The 21,997-nt window shown below is 41.5% G+C and overlaps 1 protein-coding gene across 1 annotated transcript; it reads left to right on the top strand.

Annotated features, from left to right (window-relative positions):
• Positions 1-205: 205 nt before the first annotated feature.
• Positions 206-11,149, top strand: LOC103304392 (guanylate-binding protein 1-like). The gene is made up of 10 exons (XM_054721280.1): positions 206-401; positions 2,008-2,135; positions 3,861-3,970; positions 4,219-4,415; positions 5,024-5,266; positions 6,352-6,632; positions 8,125-8,337; positions 8,731-8,833; positions 9,071-9,264; positions 10,734-11,149. Exons 1-10 carry the CDS (start codon positions 212-214, stop codon positions 10,848-10,850), a joined length of 1,776 nt encoding a protein of 591 aa, XP_054577255.1. The 5' UTR covers positions 206-211; the 3' UTR covers positions 10,851-11,149.
• Positions 11,150-21,997: the final 10,848 nt, after the last annotated feature.

The following is a 21,997-nucleotide window of genomic DNA, read 5'->3' as shown; positions in this document are numbered from 1 at the left end:
ACTCCTTCAATTGCACTTCTGTAACTTTCTAAAATAATACAAATCTTCCTCTCATCCATCTCACTGTTATACAGAACTTTTGGTCACATTGGGGAATTTTATGATTCTATCTTCTGGATCAAAATAACCTGGTAAAAGTTCTTCATCTACTTAGAATGGAAGTTCTAATCCATCCCATCTCCTCACTTGCAGATAAAGTGACACCCTGGACATGGCCTCAGATATCCAGATGCCAGGCCCAGTGTGCCTCGTTGAGAACACTGACACACAACTAGTGGTTAATCCAGAAGCTTTGAAGATCCTGTCTGCCATTACACAGCCTGTTGTGGTGGTGGCCATTGTGGGTCTCTACCGCACAGGCAAATCCTACCTGATGAACAAGCTGGCTGGGCAGAAAAAAGGTGAGGGGCACCAGCAAAGCTCTTCCAGATCCTTTCTCTCCACCCATACTCCCAGCTTTGAGTACGGTGTTACAAGAAAGCAAGGTAGAGATGGGGAGGAATATTGAAAGCGAGCTTTTAATCTACTGTTATGTTCTTATCTTACTTGTCTGAAAGAGTCAACTCACTGTCTCTTCCCAATTTCCTTAATTTCCCTTTTAAAAGCATAATTTGTATTCTTTTCCTAGAATTCTATGTTTAATTTTTTTAAAGAATCACCGTATCATTTATCACAGCAACTCTACCATTTTACGTTTCTCCCAGAAATACACAGGATTCTAATTTCTCCAGATTCTTGCCAATACCTGTTATTTTGCTGTGTGTGTGGTGTGTGTGTTTTTTTTGTTGTTGTTGTTGTTGTTGTTGTTTGTTTTTATTGAATTCAAACATGGAGAGAGACAGAAACATTAGTAATGAGAGAGAAACATTGATTGTCTGCTCCTGCAAGCCCCACCCTGGGGATCAAGCTAGAAAATCAAGCTGGAAATTGAACCATGACCTCCCGGTTCATAGGTCCACACTCAAACACGAGCCACCATGGCCAGGCTGTTATTTTATTTTTTTGATAGTGATCATCCTAATGGTGTCAAATAGTATCTCATTGTGGTTTTGATCTGTATTTCCCTAATAGCTAGTGCTGTCAATTATCTTGTTTTGTGTTTATTGGTTATTTGTATATTTTCTTTAAGGAAATGTCCATTCAAGTCCTTGGCTCAGTTTTTAATTGGGTTGTTTGTTTTCTGGGGTTGCATTGCAGTACTTCTTTATATATTCTGGATAGCAAACCGTTAACTAAGAAATATTTTCCACCATCCCATAGGATACCTATGAAACTCTGTTGATAGTATCCTTTGATCCACAAAAGTTTTAATTTTGAATCCAACTTATCTATTTTTCTTTCGTTGTTTGTGCTTTTGGTGTCATATCTAAGAAATCATCCCAAATTAAATATTATGATGTTTTCCCCGCTATGTTTTCTTCTATGACGTTCATAGTTTTAGCTCTTACATGTAGGTCTTTGAACTATTTTGGTTAATTTTGCAGAAGGAAATCTTTCTATCTTGCACCACTGAGTGTGATACTGGCTGAAGGATTGTCATATAAGGATTTTATTATGTTGAGTTAGTTTTCTTCTAGTCCTAATTGGTTAATGTTTTTATAGTAAAAAGGTGCTGAATGTTTTTACGTATTGGATATTTGAATTTCACTGTATCTCGGTAAAATCAATACTGATTGTAGGTTTTTTTTTCTTAAATGTATTTTTATTGATTTCAGAGAGGAAGGGAGAGAAAGAGAGTTAAAAACATCAGTGATGAGAAGAAAATCATTGATCGTCTGCTTCCTGCACACCCCAAACTGCGGATGTAGCCCATAACCAGGGCATGTGCCCTGACCCGTAGTTGAACCATGACTTCCTGATTCTTAGGTCAACGCTCAACCTCTGAGCCACACCAGGCAGGCTACTGGTTGTAGTCTCTCCTTACCTGGATTATGTTCACGTTTATCTCCATTTTAAAACACATCTGCTATGATAACTCCACTCCCTCTCTCTCCTTTCCCCCTGAAGGCTTCTCTCTGGGCTCCACGGTTCAGTCTCACACCAAAGGCATCTGGATGTGGTGTGTGCCTCACCCAAAGGAACCAAACTACACCCTAGTTCTGCTTGACACTGAGGGGCTGGGAGATGTAGAGAAGGTAAGCATTGAAGATTCAATTTGGAGACAATCCTCTCATTTCTGATTATTGTCTACACTCTTTAACATTTTTTCTTTTCTTTTTTAAAATTTTATTATTACTATTTTAATTTTTATTCAAATAAGAGCTGGCACTAAACCATATGTGTTTTTTAGATTTCTGTTCACATGCTAAGAGACCAAGTTTTGCAATCAGGGATCAAGAAAGTATAAGGCAGAATCCTAGAAAAGCATAGTGGTCATTAGATAGTATTCTAATCCTATCTAATAAAAGAGTAATATACAAATTGACCATCACTCCAACACACAAAAAGGCTGCCCCCATGTGGTCAAAGATGACTGCCACCATGTGGACACAAGATGGCCACCACAAGATGGCTAGCAGAGGAGGGCAGTTAGGAGGGACCAGGCTGGCAGAAGAGGGAAGTGGGGGGGGGGGGCACGACTGGGCCTTCAGGGAAGGGCAGTTGGGGGGGACCCAGGCCTGCAGGGGAGAGAAGTTGGGGGTGACCAGGCCTGGAGAGGAGGGCATTTGGGGGGGGGGGACACCAGGCCTGCAGGGGAGGGCAGTTGCGGGGAAACCCAGGCCTGCAGGGGAGAGCAGTTGGGGGCAATCAAGCCTGTGGGGGAGGACAGATAGGGGTGACCAGGCCGGCAGAGGAAGGAAGTTGGGGGCGACCGGGCCTGCAGGGAATGGCAGCTGGGGCGGGGGTGGGGGAGACCCAGACCTGCAGGAGAGAGCATTTGGGGAGGACCAGGCCTGCAGGGGAGGGCAGTAGGGGGACTAGGCAGGCAGGGGAGCAGTTAGGCATCAATCAGGCTGGCAGGGGAGTGGTTAGGGGGTGATCAGGCTGGCAGGCAGAAGTGGTTAGGGGCAATCTGGCAGGCAAGCAGGCAGGTGGTTGGGAGTCAGCAGTCCCGAATTGTGAGAGGGATGTCCAACTGCCCGTTTAGGCCTGATCCAATAGGGAACAGGCCTAAACGAGCAGTCGGATATCCTTCGAGGGGTCCCAGATTGGAGAGGGTGAGGCTGGGCTGAGGGACACCCCCAATCCTATACACGAATTTCATGCACAGGCCTCTAGTTATTAATAAGAGGCTATAAGCTAAGCCAGTTAATGCAGATGCATAAAGGTATTACAAACAAAAATCAGTCATGAGTCCTATCCTGTAGAGAACTTCAGTTAACAATTAAAATTTGGAATTCCTAAACCGTTGTTTAAATTTAAACTCTGTCATTAATACAGTGGCCTTAGCAAATTATTTCACTTCTTTTAACCTCAGGTTTCTGATCTATAAAACCTATGCAAATGGTATGTATTTGCCTCATAGTATTGTTTTGACTACTGAATAAGAATGGAAAGTATTAGGTGAATAATGATTACTAGATAAAATAGCTATTAGTATTATTACTCTTACATAAGTCATTTATGTTGTAAAAACTTAGAGGAAATTAAATTACATTTAGGGCTTTAGAATGCCCACCAATCTGGACTATTTGTTTTGCAATTATCTGCCAATGGTTGTAAGAGGACTTAGTGAAAACACGTGTCACCAAAGTCCAAGTCCTACTAACAAACATTTTCCTTTGGATTTGTTTTCCTCTTATAAGTCATTAATCTAAAAAAAGCCACTGGACTAAATGACCATCCGTTTACTACTGCTGACCTGGAAAGTGCCATGAGAACAAATCATAATCCTGGCCCAAATGTGTTCTGATTTCCAGGGTGACAACCAAAATGACTCCTGGATCTTTGCCCTGGCAATACTGCTGAGCAGCACCTTTGTGTACAACAGCATGGGGACCATAAACCAGCAGGCCATGGACCAACTGCAGTATCCTTTTTGTGGTCCAGAACAGCATCAACATCAGAGGGGAGGCCTGTACTTAAAAACCAGCTCCCTGAATGTGAATCCTGGCGAATCAAGCACAAAAAGAGAAAGTATAAAAAATAATTCAAGGTCAGGAAGAATTAACACTTGCGTTAGAAACAAAGCCAAAACAAAGGTTTGGAATATGTGGGACTAATATGGCATGAGGGGCACTGTTCTTTTACAGCATTTTTCCTTAGTTTGCTACTCAGCTATGTGACAGAGCTGACAGATAAAATAAGGGCAAAATCTTCACCTGATGCAAATGAGGTTGAGGATTCAGCTGACTTTGTGAGCTTCTTTCCAGATTTTGTGTGGACGCTGAGGGATTTTTCCCTAGAATTGCAAGTAAATGGGCAACCCATCTCAGCAGACGAGTACCTGCAGAATTCACTCAAACTCAAGCAAGGTAAAGGGGACTGAGAAGTGATTATTGGGAACCACAATCCATCAGAAACCATCATCTTTTATTATTCTACTTAGTGTTTTTACAAGTATAGTTTTCTATTTCTCAGCTGCCTAGTTCTAAGAATTAATACTTGTTTAATATCTAAGTTCATAGATTTGATTTTGAATTATCTTCTCCCCTGTTCTAAGACCACGTTTCTTTTTCTTTCACCTTTCCCTGTACTGTGATCAGATTGATTTTTATCTCCCTGCTTATGGCTTGTGATGCTTTAATTAGCCAAAGAATATGGAGTGGAATGGGCATTTATTTAAAGAAAATGGATTAAAGCATAACAATGCTCTAGGCCAGGGGTTGGCAAACTATGGCTGGCCCAAAGACAAATGATGGCCAATGCAGCCTTCCAGCTATCATACAAATAGGTTTTACTGGGTGAAAACTATGGAGATTGTCCATGGCTGCTTTCATGCTATAAAAGCAGAATTGAATACTTGGAAAAGAAACCACCTGACCTGCAAAGCCTAATATATTTACTATTTGGACATTTACAGAAAAAGTTTCCAAGCCCCTATTTAAGCAAAGCCTTTTTTTTTTTTTTTATCTTTCTCCAGGTTCCAGTTCTAAAGATAACAAATTTAACCTGCCCCGACTTTGTATCCGAAAGTTCTTCCCAAAGAAGAAATGCTTTATCTTTGATCGGCCCACTCATCGGAAGAAGCTAGGCCAACTTGAGACAATGCATGATGATGAACTGGACCCTGAATTTGTGCAACAAGTTGCTGACTTCTGTTCCTACATCTTTACCAATTCCAAAGTCAAAACCCTTTCAGGAAACATCCAGGTCAATGGACCCCGTGAGTCCTCTTCCCAGTCATTACTCTCACTGTTAAGACTAAAGGAAGGTGGAATAGCATCCATCTAGATTCAGCTTTAAAAAATGCAAATCTATTACTATTACTGTGATACATTCTAGATGACACAACATTTCTAACAGATTTTATTAGTCAGATTTCGTGGGTGAGAAAATATATTAAAGGACAAACAATAAAGCCCTATTGCTTAAAGTTGCCCTAATAAGTTGGACCTGTACTATTCCATATAACAGCTACTAGACAAGTATAGTAGCTATGTTTAACTAAAATTACTTGTAGATTAATTAGAATTAAAGAAAATTAACAATTCTGATTACATACCTAGGGGCTGCAATATTGGACCCCACATATAGCATAGGACCATCATCACAGAAAGTTCTCTTGGACAGTGTTCTGACTGAATAAATAAAATGGAGGACTCTTTTTAAAATTTATTTTTAGTTTTTAAATTCTCATCCAACACTTTTTTCCATGAATTTGAGAGAGAGAGAGAGAAGAAAGAGACACATCAATGTGAGAGAGAAACATCAATGTGATGTTCCCACATGCATCCCAACTGGGGATTGAACCCACAACCTAGGTGTGTGCCCTGACCAGGAACCAAACCCACAACTTTTTGGTGCATGGGATGATGCTCCAACCAACTGAGCCACCTGGCCAGGGCAGAGGACTTCTTTTTAATTGTTTCACAAATATTCATTTTATAAATGTTTATCACGGACCAGAACTGGTGATAGAGACATGAATGAGAGGTACATTTCCTATCCTAATGGTGCTTAAGGGTAAAGCACATGCACTCAATAAACACAGGTCTATGGTGCCTAGAACAGAGCTTCTCACCCTTTGATATGTATCCATATCACCCAAGTTCTCGCCAGAGGAGGATTTAATTCAGTTGATCTGGAGCAGAGGCTGAGAGTCTGCATTTCTAGCAAACTTCTAGTTGCTGCTGAGGACATAGATGCTGTGACCAAATGAGTGTTGAGAGATATCACCAGATTTATAGAAGATGGATTGTTTCCTCACCCCACCTACAACAAATGTTATCTTTTGTTCTCTATTTGTAGGGCTGGAGACTCTGGTGCTGACCTATGTCGATGCCATCAGCAGTGGGGACCTGCCCTGCATGGAAAACGCAGTCCTAGCCTTGGCCCAAATAGAGAACTCGGCTGCAGTGCAAAAGGCCATTGCCCACTATGACCAGCAGATGGCCCAGAAGGTGCAGCTGCCCACAGAAACCCTCCAAGAGCTCCTGGACCTGCACATGGCCAGTGAGAAAGAGGCCATTGAAGTCTTCATGAAGAATTCCTTCAAGGATGTAGACCATTTATTTCAAAAAGAATTAGCGGTAATTTTTTTTTTCTTATGTTTATATGGATTAGGATCTCAGAAAGCAAAGTACTACTAGAAAATAAAATGGTTATTTATCAGGAGAGAAGGAATTCCTACTAGACTTCAAAATAACAAAAAACACTATTTGTTATTATTATTGTAAGAACAAATCCTATATAATAAAAGCCCAGCCCTAGCCTGTTTGGCTCAGTGGATAGAGTGTCGGCCTGCAAACGGAAAGGTCCCATGTTTGATTCTGGTCAAGGGCACATGTCCAGGTGTTGGGCTCAATCCCTAGTAGGGGGCTTGCAGAAGGCAGCTGATCAATGATTCTTTCTCATCATTGATGTTTCTACCTCTCTCTCTATCTTTTCCTACCTCTCTGAAATCAATAAAAATATATTTAAAAAACACAAAATAAAATAAAATAAAAATCCAGCGACCATAACAGCAGAACGACCAGAACAACCACTTGACCATTCACTATGAGGTGCACTGACCACCTCCTGGTCCCTTTCTCCGGCCTGCAGGCTCCAATCGTCAATAGCAAACAGGGACCCAGTGTGGGTTGGCAAGGGATGCAGGCAGTGCCAGGCCAATGCTCCTGCCCCACTGATCACCCCACACACCTAGGGCAACATGCCACAGTGATGGGGCCGGTGAACAGGCAGGAATACTGACCTCTCAGTCCCTTCCTCAGGCCATCAGGCTCCCATCATTGGATGGCAAACAGGGAACCAGAGTGGGTGGTGGCAGGGGGTGGGGCTGGCTGCCAGCAGCCAGGGAAGATGGCGCTGATCACAGGCTAGGCCTAGGGACGATACGTGTGCACAATTTTGTGTGCCGGGCCTCTAGTTTTATTATGATTGACTTAAAGTTTTGAACATTTTTTCCCCTTTCATGCATAAAGCAATATATTCCTCATAATTTAGTTAAATGCATGCAAGTAACAATCAGAGCTTTTCATAAAGTTACATGCTTGCTATTAACAGACCGATTTAATATTATAGCCAAAAGCAAAGAAAGATGTAGTCTTGTTATCTTGAGCAGGCTTACATCGAGTCACATTTATTCCATATGCAATCGCTGTTCCAATTTGAAAAGCAGAAGTTTATTTCTAAAGGTGTATTTGTAGGAGTAGAGAACCTAGTCCTGACCTATGTCAATGCCATAACCAGTGGGGACCTGCCCTCCATGGGGAACACAGTCCTGGCATTGGTCCAGATAGAGAACTCGGCTGCAGTGCAAAAGGCCGTGGCCCACTATGACCAGCAGATGGGTAGCATAAGTGCTAACATAAAGCTAGCAATCTCTATCATGAACTTCTCCTCCAAGGAGAAAGGGACTTCAGTAGAAAGACAGGATCAGTAATAAGGATATAGTCCTGCTGAGGTGCCTGTAAGTTGTACAGTGATCACAGACTTGGTTTTGAGAAGCTGTTCCAAAAATCCTGAGGTTGAGCTAATATTTTCTCTGTACTCTTTCTACTTCCTATTTTCACATTAAAGGCCCAGCTAGAAAAAAGGCGAGATGACTTTTGTAAAGAGAATATGAAAGCATCATCGGATCGCTGCTCAGCTTTACTTAAGGATATCTTCCATTCTTTAGAAGAAGAGATAAAGCAGGGGGTTTATTCTCAACCAGGAGGATATCGTCTCTTAATGCAGACTATGAACGAGCTGAAGAAAAAGTATCTTCAGGAACCCAGGAAGGGAATACAGGTAACCAGCATTTATCGGTCTCTCCTCAACCCCACACTTCCCTTCCTCCCTGTCTCACTCCACCTCCTTTCCTTGGTTCTGCTCTCTCCATGATGGCTTCATTCCTCACCCCATATGGGACCACAGCACCCACAGCTCCAAAAGGAGAGCCCTCACTCAGAGAACAGAGACTCTCAATCTATATTTATATCAATCTCTTACAAAGGATTCTGCTTCATCGGATGGGAGGCTTGGCCAACATGGAGCCTGTGCCCACCCTGTGACAAGGGCACTGTGACCAGCACACAGACCAGGGCCAAGCGAAGCTATTCCTACAGGAAAAGATGGTGGGCAAATAGGAATAAGCGCTTCCAGCGATTTCCTATCACTAATGCTGTTTTCTCTGGGTCCTAGAGTGAAGAAGTCCTTCAGACATACCTGAGGTCCAAGGAGTCTGTGATTGATGCAATTCTGCAGACAGACCAGACTCTCACAGAAAAGGAAAAGGAGATTGAAGGTGAGTAGCAAGTCAAGAGACTAGATAGCCTCAACAGCTTTTATAAGTTTAAATATTTTGGCTTGGAGAAACTGGGGTCCTTAAACAAGAGCCAGATGAGCAAAGATGCCTATTACTAGCCAAAGTCAGTCTCAGTGGGGCAAATGCAGTCAGCAGCAACAATGACAGGTAAGTTCACAAAGAAGAAACAGCAGTGGTCACCCACATGAATTTGTCTTCTTCCTTTCCTCCTGGCAGTGCAACGTGTGAAAGCTGAATCTGCAGAGGCTGCAGCAAAAATGCTGGAGGAAATGCAAAAGAAGAATCAGCAGATGATGGAGGAGAAAGAAAAGAGTTACCAGGAACACGTGAAACAATTGACTGAGAAGATGGAGCAGGAGAGGGCCCAATTAATGGCAGAGCAAGAGAGGACTATGGCTCTTAAACTTAAGGTATGTAATGGCATCACCTTGAGGTTTCTTTTTTTCTGTTTTCTCTACACACTCCCTAACCTGCTTGTGTGTCTTTTAGAACACGAAATCCGGAATGACGTTGCTTGCCCACTTATACCTTTCACTCCCTGTCTGTCTGCCTTACTTGGAGCCTGCCTATGTCTGGTTATTTTTAAAAATATATATTTTCCTTTATCTCATATCCAGTCCTTCATCAGAACATTCTTCAACCAATGGTAGCTATTATATTCTAGGCACTGTAAATATGTCTTATCTGTATCTCTTGCTTAATATTATATGAAGCAAGAATTGCTGTGCACCTATACCTTAAGACCGTGGTCGGCAAACTGTGGCTCGCGAGCCACATGCGGCTCTTTGGCCCTTTGAGTGTGTCTATTCCACAAAATACCATGGCCTGGATGAGTCTATTTTGAAGAAGTGGCATTAGAAGAAGTTTAAGTTTAAAAAATGTGGCTCTCAAAAGAAATTTCAATCATTGTACTGTTGATATTTGGCTCTGTTGACTAATGAGTTTGCCGACCACTGCCCTAGGAGAACAAACAGAGGTTCCGAAAAGATGAGCTTTTACAGGGTTACACAGATCAGTAAGATATCTGAACCACCTTCAACTTAGAGGAATCCATAATCACTGTTTTCCTATCACATGGTATGACTTGGGTTCTAAGAGAACCTCACTCCTGATTGTTTCCTATGCCCTACTCCTAGTTTGTGTAGTGAGTTCTCTGCAGAAATCCAGTGTGAACAGTTAGGGGCCTTGATGTCCTTACTTATATCCTGCTACTCTTGTCACCAATCTGTGGAAACTTAAATCAAATTCCATGATCTAAGATTCAGGCACTTCCTTTGATTTTGAGGATTTTTATTTCTGTCATGTGTATGTATATAAAGTCTGAGTGTGTGTGTGTGTGTAAAAGAATCTATAACATTTGAAAAGAAACATATGATTAAGATTGCCCACATATGCCGAAACCGGTTTGGCTCAATGAATAGAGCATCGGTCTGTGGACTGAAAGGTCCCAGGTTCGATTCCGGTCAAGGGCATGTACATTGGCTGTGGGCACATCCCTGGTAGGGGGTGTGCAGGAGGCAGCTGGTCGATGATTCTCTCTCATCGATGTTTCTAGCTCTCTATCCCTCTCCCTTCCTCTCTGTAAAAAATCAATAAAATATATAAAAAAAAAGATTGCCCACATATGTTGTATAGAAGTAATGGGATTTATAATTTAATTTTATCACTATATTAGAAGGTATAAGCCAAAATCTCTCTTAGCTAAAGGAAGCTCAAGAAAAGCAATCATGCAGCTAGGATGTCCAAGAGAAAGTATAATGAATATTTATGGTATATAAAATTTCAAGAATAAATGAAATACTAAGAATGTGGAAACTAGCTAGAAGTTGATATTTGCTTACTGCTGTACTTTATTTACTCTTTATTTGTCCCTTTTTAGGAACAGGCCATGTTACTAAAGGAAGGATTCCAAAATGAGAGCAAACAACTTCAGAGAGAAATAGAGAATCTCAGGAGAAGCATGAGAAAACCATCGGACCCTTGTATCATAATCTAAAGACCTAAGGAAAAGAGCTTCCTTGGTCACTCTACTCAAGGCATAACTCAAGCAGTTTTAGAATCTGGAAAAATGTCACAACTTGAGAAAAAGTGACCTTCTTTAAGCTGATAAAAGAAATCTACAAAAAACCCTTCACCTAACATACTTAATGATAAAAAACAGAATGCTTTGCCCCATAACACAGGAATAAAGCAAGGATGTGCAGTCGCTCCACTTCTGTTAAATAGTATAATGAAGGCTTCCTACAATATGGCAAAAGGAAGAAATGAAAGAAAGAAAGAAAGAAAGAAAGAAAGAAAGAAAGAAAGAAAGAAAGAAAGAAAAAGGAAGGAAGGAAGGAAGGAAGGAAGGAAGGAAGGAAGGAAGGAAGGAAGGAAGGAAGGAAGGAACCTGCCTTTATTCTCACACACTATGATTATCCACATAGAAAAATCCTAGGGAATCTGCAACAAAAGCAAAAAAACAGCAACAACAAAAACTCTTGGGACAATTATGTGAATTTTAAAAGGTTGGAAGATTCAAGGTCAATACACAATCCACTTTCAACTGTATTTTTATATAAAAGCAATGGACTATTGGAAACCAAAAATTAAAAAACAATACCACTTACAATAGCTGTTTTTTAAAACTGGAATACTTAGGTAGAAATATAACTAAACACGATCTTCTATGCTGAAAAACATTCTAAGACCAAGAGATTATGGGATCGAGCATGAATTTCCTTAGATTCCAACTCCCTTGTAGTTTTTATGATGTTCCTTTTACTCATTGTAGAGAAGAAGGTTCAAGACCCTTATTTTTAGAGTTATCCCTGACAAAAGCATGTGCCTAGTATTTGTTAAGTTTTCCTGAGCACTAAAAATATGTCAATTGTGGGGGGCAGGGGAGGTATGGAGAGGGTCAATAAGGAATAAAGAGGGAAAGCTGTAATAAATTCAACAATAAAGATAAATTATGTGTGTTAGGCTTTTATCCAAACAGAAAGAGGAAAAAATATGGCTCAGAACTCAGTGCCACATAATATACCTACTACACACACACACACACACACACATCCTACCCTTCCCACTCACTGTGAGTTCTTTGACAGCAGGATTTCATAGAACACAAGACAGGAAAACTAACTCAGAGTTTTTTTCCTCCAAAACTATGTTCCACACAGAGTCCTTAGGGAGTTAGATGAGGCTTCATGAAAAGCAGTCATTGCTTAGGCTACAGAGATGATTCATTCAAAAAACATTGGTTGAGTATCTATTACATATTCTGCCAAGGAGTGTGTGAATGAAAGGAGCCACATGCTAACCTGACAAGCTCCGGGAAGGCCTGTGTGGCAGTCTTACAAACTCAGAGACCTAAAATAACCACAAAAGATGGTCCGAAAATTAAATATTTAACTACAAACAGGTTATAGTGGGCAGTCATGTCCTAGGCCGATATTTTCCCTGACAGAGATCAACTTAGATCTTTACTGAGCCCATTTGCCTTTTTGCCTCTAAGATAACATATCTTGAGATGTCTGGGTAACTTCCCTTTTTCTGGAGCCCCTGGGGCACAACCAAATGTGGTAGGCACCAGGACAGATGCCTCAAATTCCTTCATTATCATGTTAATTGTTCCTGCACCCACCTAAGTGTGTGTCCATCATTTTACTTTTTATCCAATCCCAGGGGTTTCCCACCGCTTTGCTTTATCCCACCTCCTTAACCCATCACCAATGGATTTCATGTAACCCACCTATGTCCCTCCTTTGATTGCAATGTATAAATAGAAATGTAACCCGCCATTCTTCGGAGCATTATCTCAATGCATTGAGGTTCTGCTTCCTGGCATATTGTTGACAGTTTGGCACAAATAAACTCACTGAAATTCTTTACAGGTTCCAATGTTTTTTTTTCCATTAACAAGTGGGAAAATAATTGTAGTCCCTCTCTTAAGGAGCACATAGTCTAGTGGTGAAGACAGAAATTAAATAATACAGAAAACTATATACCCAAGTAATTGAGGGGAGAGGATTTCTAATTTAGAAAGGAATTGATCTAATCTCTCTACCCTAAGATGTCTCAGATGGCTCCTTAGTACATCTTAACCATATTTCCATTATCAGTCATTTAGTGGGAAAAAGAAATCCGATTTTGGAGGGAGAGATAGAAGGAGAGACAGTGCCTATCACCTGGCCTCAAAAAAACTATTTAATTAACAGTGTCTCATGCTCACAGTGTCTCTCATGGAGTTGATTGGTAAAGAAATGAAGAAATGAAGAAAGCAATGGGTTCCTTCTAGTAGCCAGTATTATTATTACTCTTCACAGTACTTTACCACTACCTTTTATCACCAGAGTTTGTTCATGTTTATAGTTTGTCTCCCTCACTAGAATACAAGTGGGCAGGAACATTACCTATTTTGTATATCATGGACTCAGCCATCTAGCAGGGCTCCTGGCATGTAGTAAACCATACAATAAAATTTTTTAAACACACGAGTGAACTACTTAATGGTTTATCATCCCAGCACCATTCCCGATGCTTCTCCCTGTAAGTTAACATTTGATTGTTTAATATCATATTGAATATTACAGGAATTTGATAGTTATCTAAATTCTTGTACTATTTAGAGTACAGTCTTCTCCCTCTCCCTCTCTGTCTCCATAAAGGATTTCTTCCTTATTCCTTCTTCATAGACCTAGAGAACCTAGTGTTGATTTACGTTCCTGCCATTGCTCTGGGGATCTAGCTGACAGAAAGCACGTAGTGCTGACCAGCAGCAGTGCCAAGAGGACAATTTGAAGGAGCAAAGGGCAGTCCCCATTGAAACCCTCCAGGAGCTGAGAGCCTGCACAGAGCCTGTAAGAGAGAGGCCTCTAAAAGCGTTAGAGCTCCGTCCTGCATGTGAACCAGGAATTCCGGAGGCGAAGCCACACTGAGAGAGGAAACATACCCTTCCTAAGAAGGGCAATTCCTACCAGTTTCTAATAAGGATTCTCACTTGTGCAGAGACGTATTCAAACACTATTAGCCAGAAGCCACACCTTTTTAAAGACTGTGAAAAACTTCTCACTGACTCAAGTAACCAATGCTCATATTAAATTGCTGTAAATCCAGTCAAATGCACATGTGGATAAACAGACAGGAAGGCAGGCAGATAGATACATAGTTGCCCTGGGCACCCTTTCTGTGGATAAATGTACAATGTCTATTACGATATTTGAAATATATAATGTTTGTACAGCTTTTGTAGAGGTTCGCCTGGGAAGGCACATGGACATTCTTTAAATTGCTGTCAGCTGAGCCCGAGGCGACTGGCAGAGCCGCATCACAGTTACACCCTCCCCCCAAGAAGGTGGGAGGTGTTATTCAGTTCTGACTTCTTACCTTTGTCCAGATGTCACAGGGGCGGGTCTAGATATGTAAATCCATGGGTAATGCTAGGGTCTACTTAAGAATGCAAATAAGCTCCTTTGATTCTATAAAAATAAAAGCGCTGTGTAGGGTCGGAGTCACTGCCTCTCCATCAGAGAGAATGGCGTCCCACCTAGCTCCCAGCTTTTTAAATCCATCTCTGTGTCTTCTTTCTATTTTCCTTTCTTTAATTTCTCAATCCCCAGCTCCTTCACTCAGCAACCGGATCTGTTCCTTTTCCGTGCTGGATGCGGAAAAGAGAGAAACACCACTACAGCTATTATTACCTGGCTGGAAAGGATCAACTTACTTTCATAATACATACAAAAAATATCTTGCATTGAAAATAACAATATGCAGTTGAAAAATTGACATAAATATTTTTTTATAAATATAAGTATATATGTTTAATATTTGAAATATGATTTTATTTCTTTACTAGTGGCTCAGTGCATGAAATTTGTGCACGGAGAAGGGGTTCCCTCAGCCCAGCCTGCACCCTCTCCAATCGGGGATCCCTTGGGGGATGTCCGACTGCCGGTTTAGATCAGGCCTAAACCGGCAGTCAGACATCCCTCTCACAATCTGGGACCTCTGGCTCCTAACCTCTTAAATGCCTGCCTGCTTGATCACCCCTAACTACTCTGCCTGCCTGCTTGATCTACCCTAACCCCTCTGCCTGCCTGCCTGCCTAATCACCCCTAACTGACTCTGCCTGCCTGCCTGCCTGATCACCCCTAACTGCCCTCCGCTGCCAGCCTGATCTTACCCCCAACTGCCCTCCTGTGCAGGCCTGATCTCACCCCCAACTGTCCTCCCCTGCTGACCTGGTTGCCCCCAACTGCCCTCCCCTGCAGGCCTGATCTCACCCCCAACTGCCTCTGCCTGCCTGATCACAGCTAACTGCCCTCCCCTGCCGGCCTGATCTCACCCAAAACTGCCCACCCCTGCTGGCCAGGTTGCCCACAATTGCCCTCCTCTGCCAGCCTGATCTCACTCCCAACAGCCCTCCACTGCTAGCCTGAATTTGCCCCCAACAGCCCTCCCCTGCTGACCTGATCACCTCTAACTGCCACTGCCTACCTGACCCCTAACTACCCTTCCCTGCAGGCCTGATCTCACTCCCACCTGCCCTCCCCTGCAGGCCTGATCTCGCCACCAACTGCCCTCCTGTGCTGGCCAATTTGGTTCTGATTGGTCAGTTTCTATGCCAGTCAGTGTCAAAAAGCTCCACCTCCTAGGCTCTTACCCATTGGCTCTTCACAATTCACCCAGATTTGGTACTGATTGGTCGTTTTCTATCTCAGTCAGTGTCTCCGGGCCTATCTCCAGGCCTGATCAGAGAGGCAGGGCTGATCAGTATCTCCCGAGGAGGCCCGGAGAGAAAAAGTGGCATGGCTGCTGGCAATGCCCAGAGAGGAAGAGAGAGGCAATGGCTGATCAACAGCTGCCACAGAGGCTGTGGATCAGACTCTGCCTCTCTCTCCAGGCCTCTATCTGGGCCTGATCTGCAGCCCCTTCAGTAGTCAGTGCTGCATGGCTGCACCTGCGGCAGTCAGTGTTGGGTCGTCAAGCAACCTGGCACAGACTGCAGGACTGACTTCTGGTGTTAGGTCGAGTTTTCGGTCATTTGTTACATACCCTGGGTTTTTATATATTAGGATTATTTTTTTAATGTTTTATTGACTTTTAGAATGAGGAGAAGAGAAAGGGTTAGAGAGAAACATCAGTGATAGAGATACATGGATTAGCTGCATACGGGAGATTGAGCCCACAACCCAGACGTGTGGCTTCACCAGGATCAATCTGATAACCTCTTGGATCACAGGTTGTTTTTTTGGGGAGTTGGTGGGGTGATGAAATTTTCTTATTGATTATAGCAATTGTTACACAAATATATATAAAACCATTAAATTGTACCTTTGAATTTGTGAATTGTAGGGCATATGATCTATATCCCAATAAACCTGTCTGGTTGAGTTTTTTTAAGAAGGTTATATAGCCTGCACTCATGTGGTGGTGGGTGATTTAGTCAATCTTGTCATCTTCTGATGCCTCCTTTTTTTTCTCTAAGGCTTTTTCTTTTTAATCTATCTCCAGTTCCTAACTACTATTCATTATTATGTACAGCAGTATAGGTGACCAGGTGACTAGTCCATTATTCCAAACCAGGTTTCTGTCCTACCTTTGTATATTCAACAACCCTTTAATATATTCTGCTGAACGAATGTCATCTTCTAGGTATCATCACTATAGAAAACCTTCCCAAATTAGCATACCCCTGCATGCACAGTGTAAGTCTCATCCATGAATTTCGTGGTGGATTCAATCAGAATCTATGGTGAACTGAGCAAAAGGAATGGGATTGGTTCTGTATGTAAATTTTATTCACCTGTGAAAACCCCTTGCAGTACTGTGTCTGTTCTAATAGAAACAGTGTACCTAGTTAATCAGGTACATTACTTTTCCTCCAAAGCCAAGGGATTAAGAGATGACTTATTTACTATAAGAAACTATCTTTCTTATCTTCATTCCTCTTTTTTTCCCTTCAGATTATTGTGTCTATCTGCATTTGATAATGAGACTTTAAATTATGGCAGGCTAGATATGGGGGAAAACTATCCCCTACAAAACACTTATAAATGCCAAAAGAAATATTACTAACATTTTGAACTATATTGGTGTGTTTGCAAGAACATAAAGTTGAAGGAATGAAGTACAGAAAATGAGAAGAAAATCATGGTAGTACCTGGAAGCTGAAGCTGTGACCATTCTGAAGCATGTGCCCATCTTGGACTCTTAATGACCATAAGAAGAGCAGAGGAGGAAGTCTTGGTGCTGAGAGTGGTAGGTTTTCCTAATGGGAAACTTAGAATGAACTGGAAATCCTCCCAGGAAAGGATAGGCTAATAAGTATCTGTTTACAGCAGAGGAAAAATTACCTGATGGACCTGCATTAGAATTTAAAAATAAAACCTTTCCCTTATCTGAGCATTGGATTGAACTTACCTACATTACAGGTGTGGTTTCAGAAACTACTTAAAATGGGCTGGCATTGACGGGGCCCCAGAACACCTGTAAGTCCTTTTTGTAAGGCTGTGTTCAACTTGGACTCAGAGGATTCCCACACAAGAGTCCAGAGAAACATGGAGCCAAAACGCAAACTCAAACAAGGTTGCAATCCCACACAAGTAAGAAATACAAAGTAACAGACAAATGGTAGAAAGACCCACTAGGATCAGACACTGTAATTTTGAACTCAGGTTATAAAATAAAATGGTTACACTGTTTAATAATATAAGAAAGAATATTTCAAGGGACAAGATGTCATAAAATACTATAAAGCAGATTTTGAAAATAAAAAATTTTTAAGCACAAAAAGTTTTTCTTGAATGGATAATATAATTAACCTTTACAAGATAACAATAACCTTCATTGTTATAGTTATCATTTTAATTGTTGACTGTTAGCTATCACATACCCACCTAAGTAAAAGAAGAATGTGTCCATCATTTTACTTTTATTCCAATCCCAGAGGTTTCCCCACTTTGCATTCTCCCGCCTCCCTAATCTATCACCAGTGGATTTCATGTAACCCATATGTCTTCTCCTTTTATTGTAATGTATAAAACAAGGTGAAAAACTGCCATTCTCTGGAGCATTATCCCAATACATTGGAATTCTGCTTCCCAGCAACTGTGAACAGTTTGAATCAAATAAACTCGCAGAAATTCTTTACAGGTTTGAATATTATTAAGTTAATAAAATCATATACCTTTAATGCAGTTCAAAACTCACTGGTGGCCTCACTGGCGTGGCTCAACGGTTGAGCCACGAACCAGGATGTCGCAATTCAATTTCCAGTCAGGGCACATGCAGGAGGCAGCTAATCAATGATTCTCTCTCATCACTGATGTTTCTATCTCTCTCTCCCTATCCCTTCCTCTCTGAAACCAATAAAAATATATTTTAAACAATAACTCACTAGTGGAGATCCAACATTAAATTATCAAAAATGTCTGTTGTTTTTTTAAACTTGAATGCATAGGTATGTTTATATAATAGTTGTTGACTGCACATTCTAATGTCCTCATTGTTTTGTTTTTGTGTTAAGGGGCTACAATGAAGAGCCCACTAGGAATGCTGACAATGAAAGAAATAACTGGCTCTCTGGGAGATAAAGGATAAATCCATATTAGATAACAGGTCAGCAGACTTATGACAGACCAGATGTCATAAGCATTTTGTGCTTAAAAAGGCCACTGGAATATTTACATATTTAAAGAAAAAAGGGGCCACACAGAAGAGGCATCAGTTGACCATGAAGATGCAGGAAGAGAAGCCATATAATGGGCAAATGATAACAATTATGAATTTAAAAAAGGACACTAGTCTTTGGACTGGAAGTTATTGATCTCCCACTGGCAAGGTTGAGCCTTAGCTTTGGAGCCAAGGAGCCCTCAAGTCTTTCTGATCTGAATGGAAAGTCCAACTCTATTTTGACATTGAACAATGAAGTATTCTCACCTGTTGCCATTAAACATTCAGTTCATCTAACTCCCTTGTTTTGATTTCACGCTCACCAAGAAATCTGTTTCCTTTTCTGTTTTTGGTCCTTGTTGTAATATTTGACAGTCAATCAACAAAACAAACTTTGATTATCCTTATTGCATGGCCACATAGTTTGGTCACTGGAAGCCAATGTGCCAACCCTGTTGACTCAAATCTTCAGTTTTTGTGAAAGTTGTGTTTCTTAGCGCATATAAAAAAATTGTTCCTTTTGGTATGTAAAAAAAATAAAATAAAATAAAAAAGGTTTTTCTTGAATCCTACCTAATAAAACAGTAATATGCAAATTGATCGCACCTTCGCTACACCCAAGCCACGCCCACCAGCCAATCAGGGCGAGTATGCAAACTAACCCAACCAAGATGGTGGTTAATTTGCATACATAGGCGCCCTGAGCTGACCCCCTGCAAGGTGCCAGAGGCTTTTGGCCTGGTGCATGAGCAGACCCCTTGCCATCGAAAGCGGGGAGCTGGGTGTCCGCTCCAGCTCCAGGCCAAAAGCTTTTGGCCTGGTGCACGAGCGGACCCCCTGCTATTGATCACAGGGAGCTGGGGGTTGCTTTGGCCTGGTACACCAGTGGACCCCCTGCAATTGATTGCCTGTGCAGGGAGCTAGGGGTCTGCTTTCAGCCTGGGCAGGAGCGGACCCCCTGCGATTGATTGTAGGGAGCTGGGGGTCCGCTCCTGCCCAAGAGGCTTTCAGTCTGGGCAGGCCTGGGTAGGGGCTGAGCCGGTGATCAGAGGGAGCTGGAGGGGCCTGCCCAGGCCTAAAGCTTCAGCCAGAGGCTTTAGGCCTGAATATAATTGTATATATTTAATATGTGAAATATAATTTTATTTTTTTATGTTTTTATTGATTTTTAGAGAGAGAAGAGAAAGGGATAGAGAGATAGAAACATCAGTGATAAAGATACCTGGATTGGCTGCCTACTGGGGATCTAGCCCACAACTCAGACAACTGGCTTCACCAGGAATCAATCTGATGACCTCTTGGTTCATGTGAGAAGGCTAAAGGCTAATTCCCTTAGAGCCTTCCTAGAGAAGCAGAACCAAACTGTATTGTCAATCTAAAGCATAGTAACCCCTATTTTGTAAAACTACTATTTGAAATTCTCTGATTCATTCAGATGGAAAAGAAGAAAGCCCAGAAGAATGGAAGGACTAGGAGGGAGGAGGGCCTCAGGAATCACTATAGTAACCAATTCAAAGGGGAATATTGACCAATTAGAGGGGATATCAGGACACAGGAACTGCAGCCTTTACAAACCATGAAAACAGGAACTCAGTGGGACCTTTTCCCCCTCCCTACTTGGGAGTCAATTCTGTGGGACTCTTCCCTCTCCCCATGTGGGAGTCTGTACTTGTTCTTCAATAAATCTCCACCTTGGCTATACCACTTTCTGTCTGTGGATTCATTCTTCGATTCCAGTGGACAAAGGATCTGGGTTCCAGTCCAAAAATTCCCCATCAAAAGGAGTTGAACAGGTATTTCTCCAAAGAAAATACACATATGAAAAGATGCTCAATATCATTAATTATTACAGAAATGCAAATGAAATATCACCTCACACTTATTAGGATGGCCACTATCCAAAAAGTTAAAAAAATAACAAATATTGGTAAGGATATGGAGTAACCAGAACTGTTGTGAAATGTATGTAGGAATGAAAAATGGAGCAGCTGCTATGGAAAACTTCATGATAGCTCATAAAAAATTTTAAAAAGTCATGACAGATACCTCTCACAGACACCAAAGAGCCCTGAGTCAGAGGGAGAGAGCTGTCCCCAACCTCCATGCTTGTCATCTCTTAAAAGTGAATTTAAATAAGAAAACTCCAGGTGGTTGCATTGTGATAAAGCCAATTTATTAAAGCATGCACCTTTATTAAAGCAGCAAGGCAGGCAAATCTATCCATCTGGCTTATGAAGCACTGAGGGGCTCTCAGCTAATCTGAAGAGTGAGTCGAGCTGGGGTCTGAGGTGTGATATACCCTCCTGTGTCTATAGGTTTCAAAATTCCTTTGCTGAATATAGTGGTACAGATTAATTCTCAAGTTCCCTTTTGACTTGTTATGGCCTTCCCAGAATTCATGAAAAGCACCTGACAATTTTATCTTGTCAAGTCCTAAGACTGCTGGCTTTCTTGCTTAGGGAGCAAAAATAAATAAATAAAATAAATTTGCCCTTTTTTTTTTCCCCCTTTCCCTTCCTGAACTGGCTGCTTTCGCAGTGGTTCTCAACCTTCCTAATGTCATGACCCTTTAATACATACAGTTCCTCACGTTGTGGTGACCCCCAACCATAAAATTATTTTCGTTGCTATTTCATAACTGTAATTTTGCTACTGTTATGAATTGTAATGTAAATATCTGTGTTTCCCGATGGTCTTAGGTGACCCCTGTGAAAGGGTCGTTCGACCCCCAAAGGGGTCGTGATCCACAGGTTGAGAACCGCTGGTTTAGTGGATGACAAAGACTCTCCACTTCTCTCCCCCTTTCTTTCATTCTCTGGTTATGGAGGTTTTTAACCGTCTGCTCTCCTGTCCTTGGCTGGGGAAGATAATGGCTTGTTATTTGCAGGCCAGCTGCAAGTTGCCCATACTGTTTGGTCTTGTTTTAACTTTCTTGTCTCAGTTTCCCTCTTCCTTCTGCCCTAGAATTTTCCTAGCTTCTTAATATCCTGTGACAGAGTTACCATATGATCCAGAAATTCTACTATTGGGAAATATTTAACAGAAGTAAAGGCAGTATTTTGGAGAAATATTTGCTCACCCCTGTTCACTGCAGCATTATTCACAATAGTGAAGAGGTAGCAGGAACCCATTTATCCAGACCAAAGGATGGATAGATTTTTTTTTTTAATATTATACTCGGCCTTAGGAAAAAGAAAATCGTGTCACATGCCACAATATGCATTAACCAGGAAGACATTACTTTAAGTGAAATAATCTAGTTACAGAAAGACAAATACTTTATGATTCCACTTACATGAGGACCTAAGGTAGTCAAACTCATAAAAGCAGAAAATAGAATAGTGGTTGCCAAAGGCAGGCAAAGAAAGTTAACGAGAAGTTCTTTAATGGTACAGAGTTTCAGTTTTGCAGGATGAAAAAGCTCCAGAGACCCATTGCACAACAATGTGAATATAACTAACATGTATTTTTAACCTGTACACATGAAAA

Source organism: Eptesicus fuscus, chromosome 9, assembly GCF_027574615.1.
Source record: "Eptesicus fuscus isolate TK198812 chromosome 9, DD_ASM_mEF_20220401, whole genome shotgun sequence".
NCBI classification, from domain to species: Eukaryota; Metazoa; Chordata; class Mammalia; order Chiroptera; family Vespertilionidae; genus Eptesicus; species Eptesicus fuscus.
The sequence above is the reverse complement of the archived record's forward strand: the minus strand, read 5'-3'. Positions and strand labels throughout refer to the sequence as shown.

Excerpts from the sequence above, each read along its gene's own strand:
- LOC103304392 (XM_054721280.1), top strand. The coding sequence starts at position 212 with ATGGCCTCAGATATCCAGATGCCAGGCCCAGTGTGCCTCGTTGAGAAC. Across the intron at positions 2,136-3,860 it reads GGCTGGGAGATGTAGAGAAG|GGTGACAACCAAAATGACTC; the intron begins GTAAGCATTGAA and ends TCTGATTTCCAG. Across the intron at positions 4,416-5,023 it reads TTCACTCAAACTCAAGCAAG|GTTCCAGTTCTAAAGATAAC; the intron begins GTAAAGGGGACT and ends ATCTTTCTCCAG.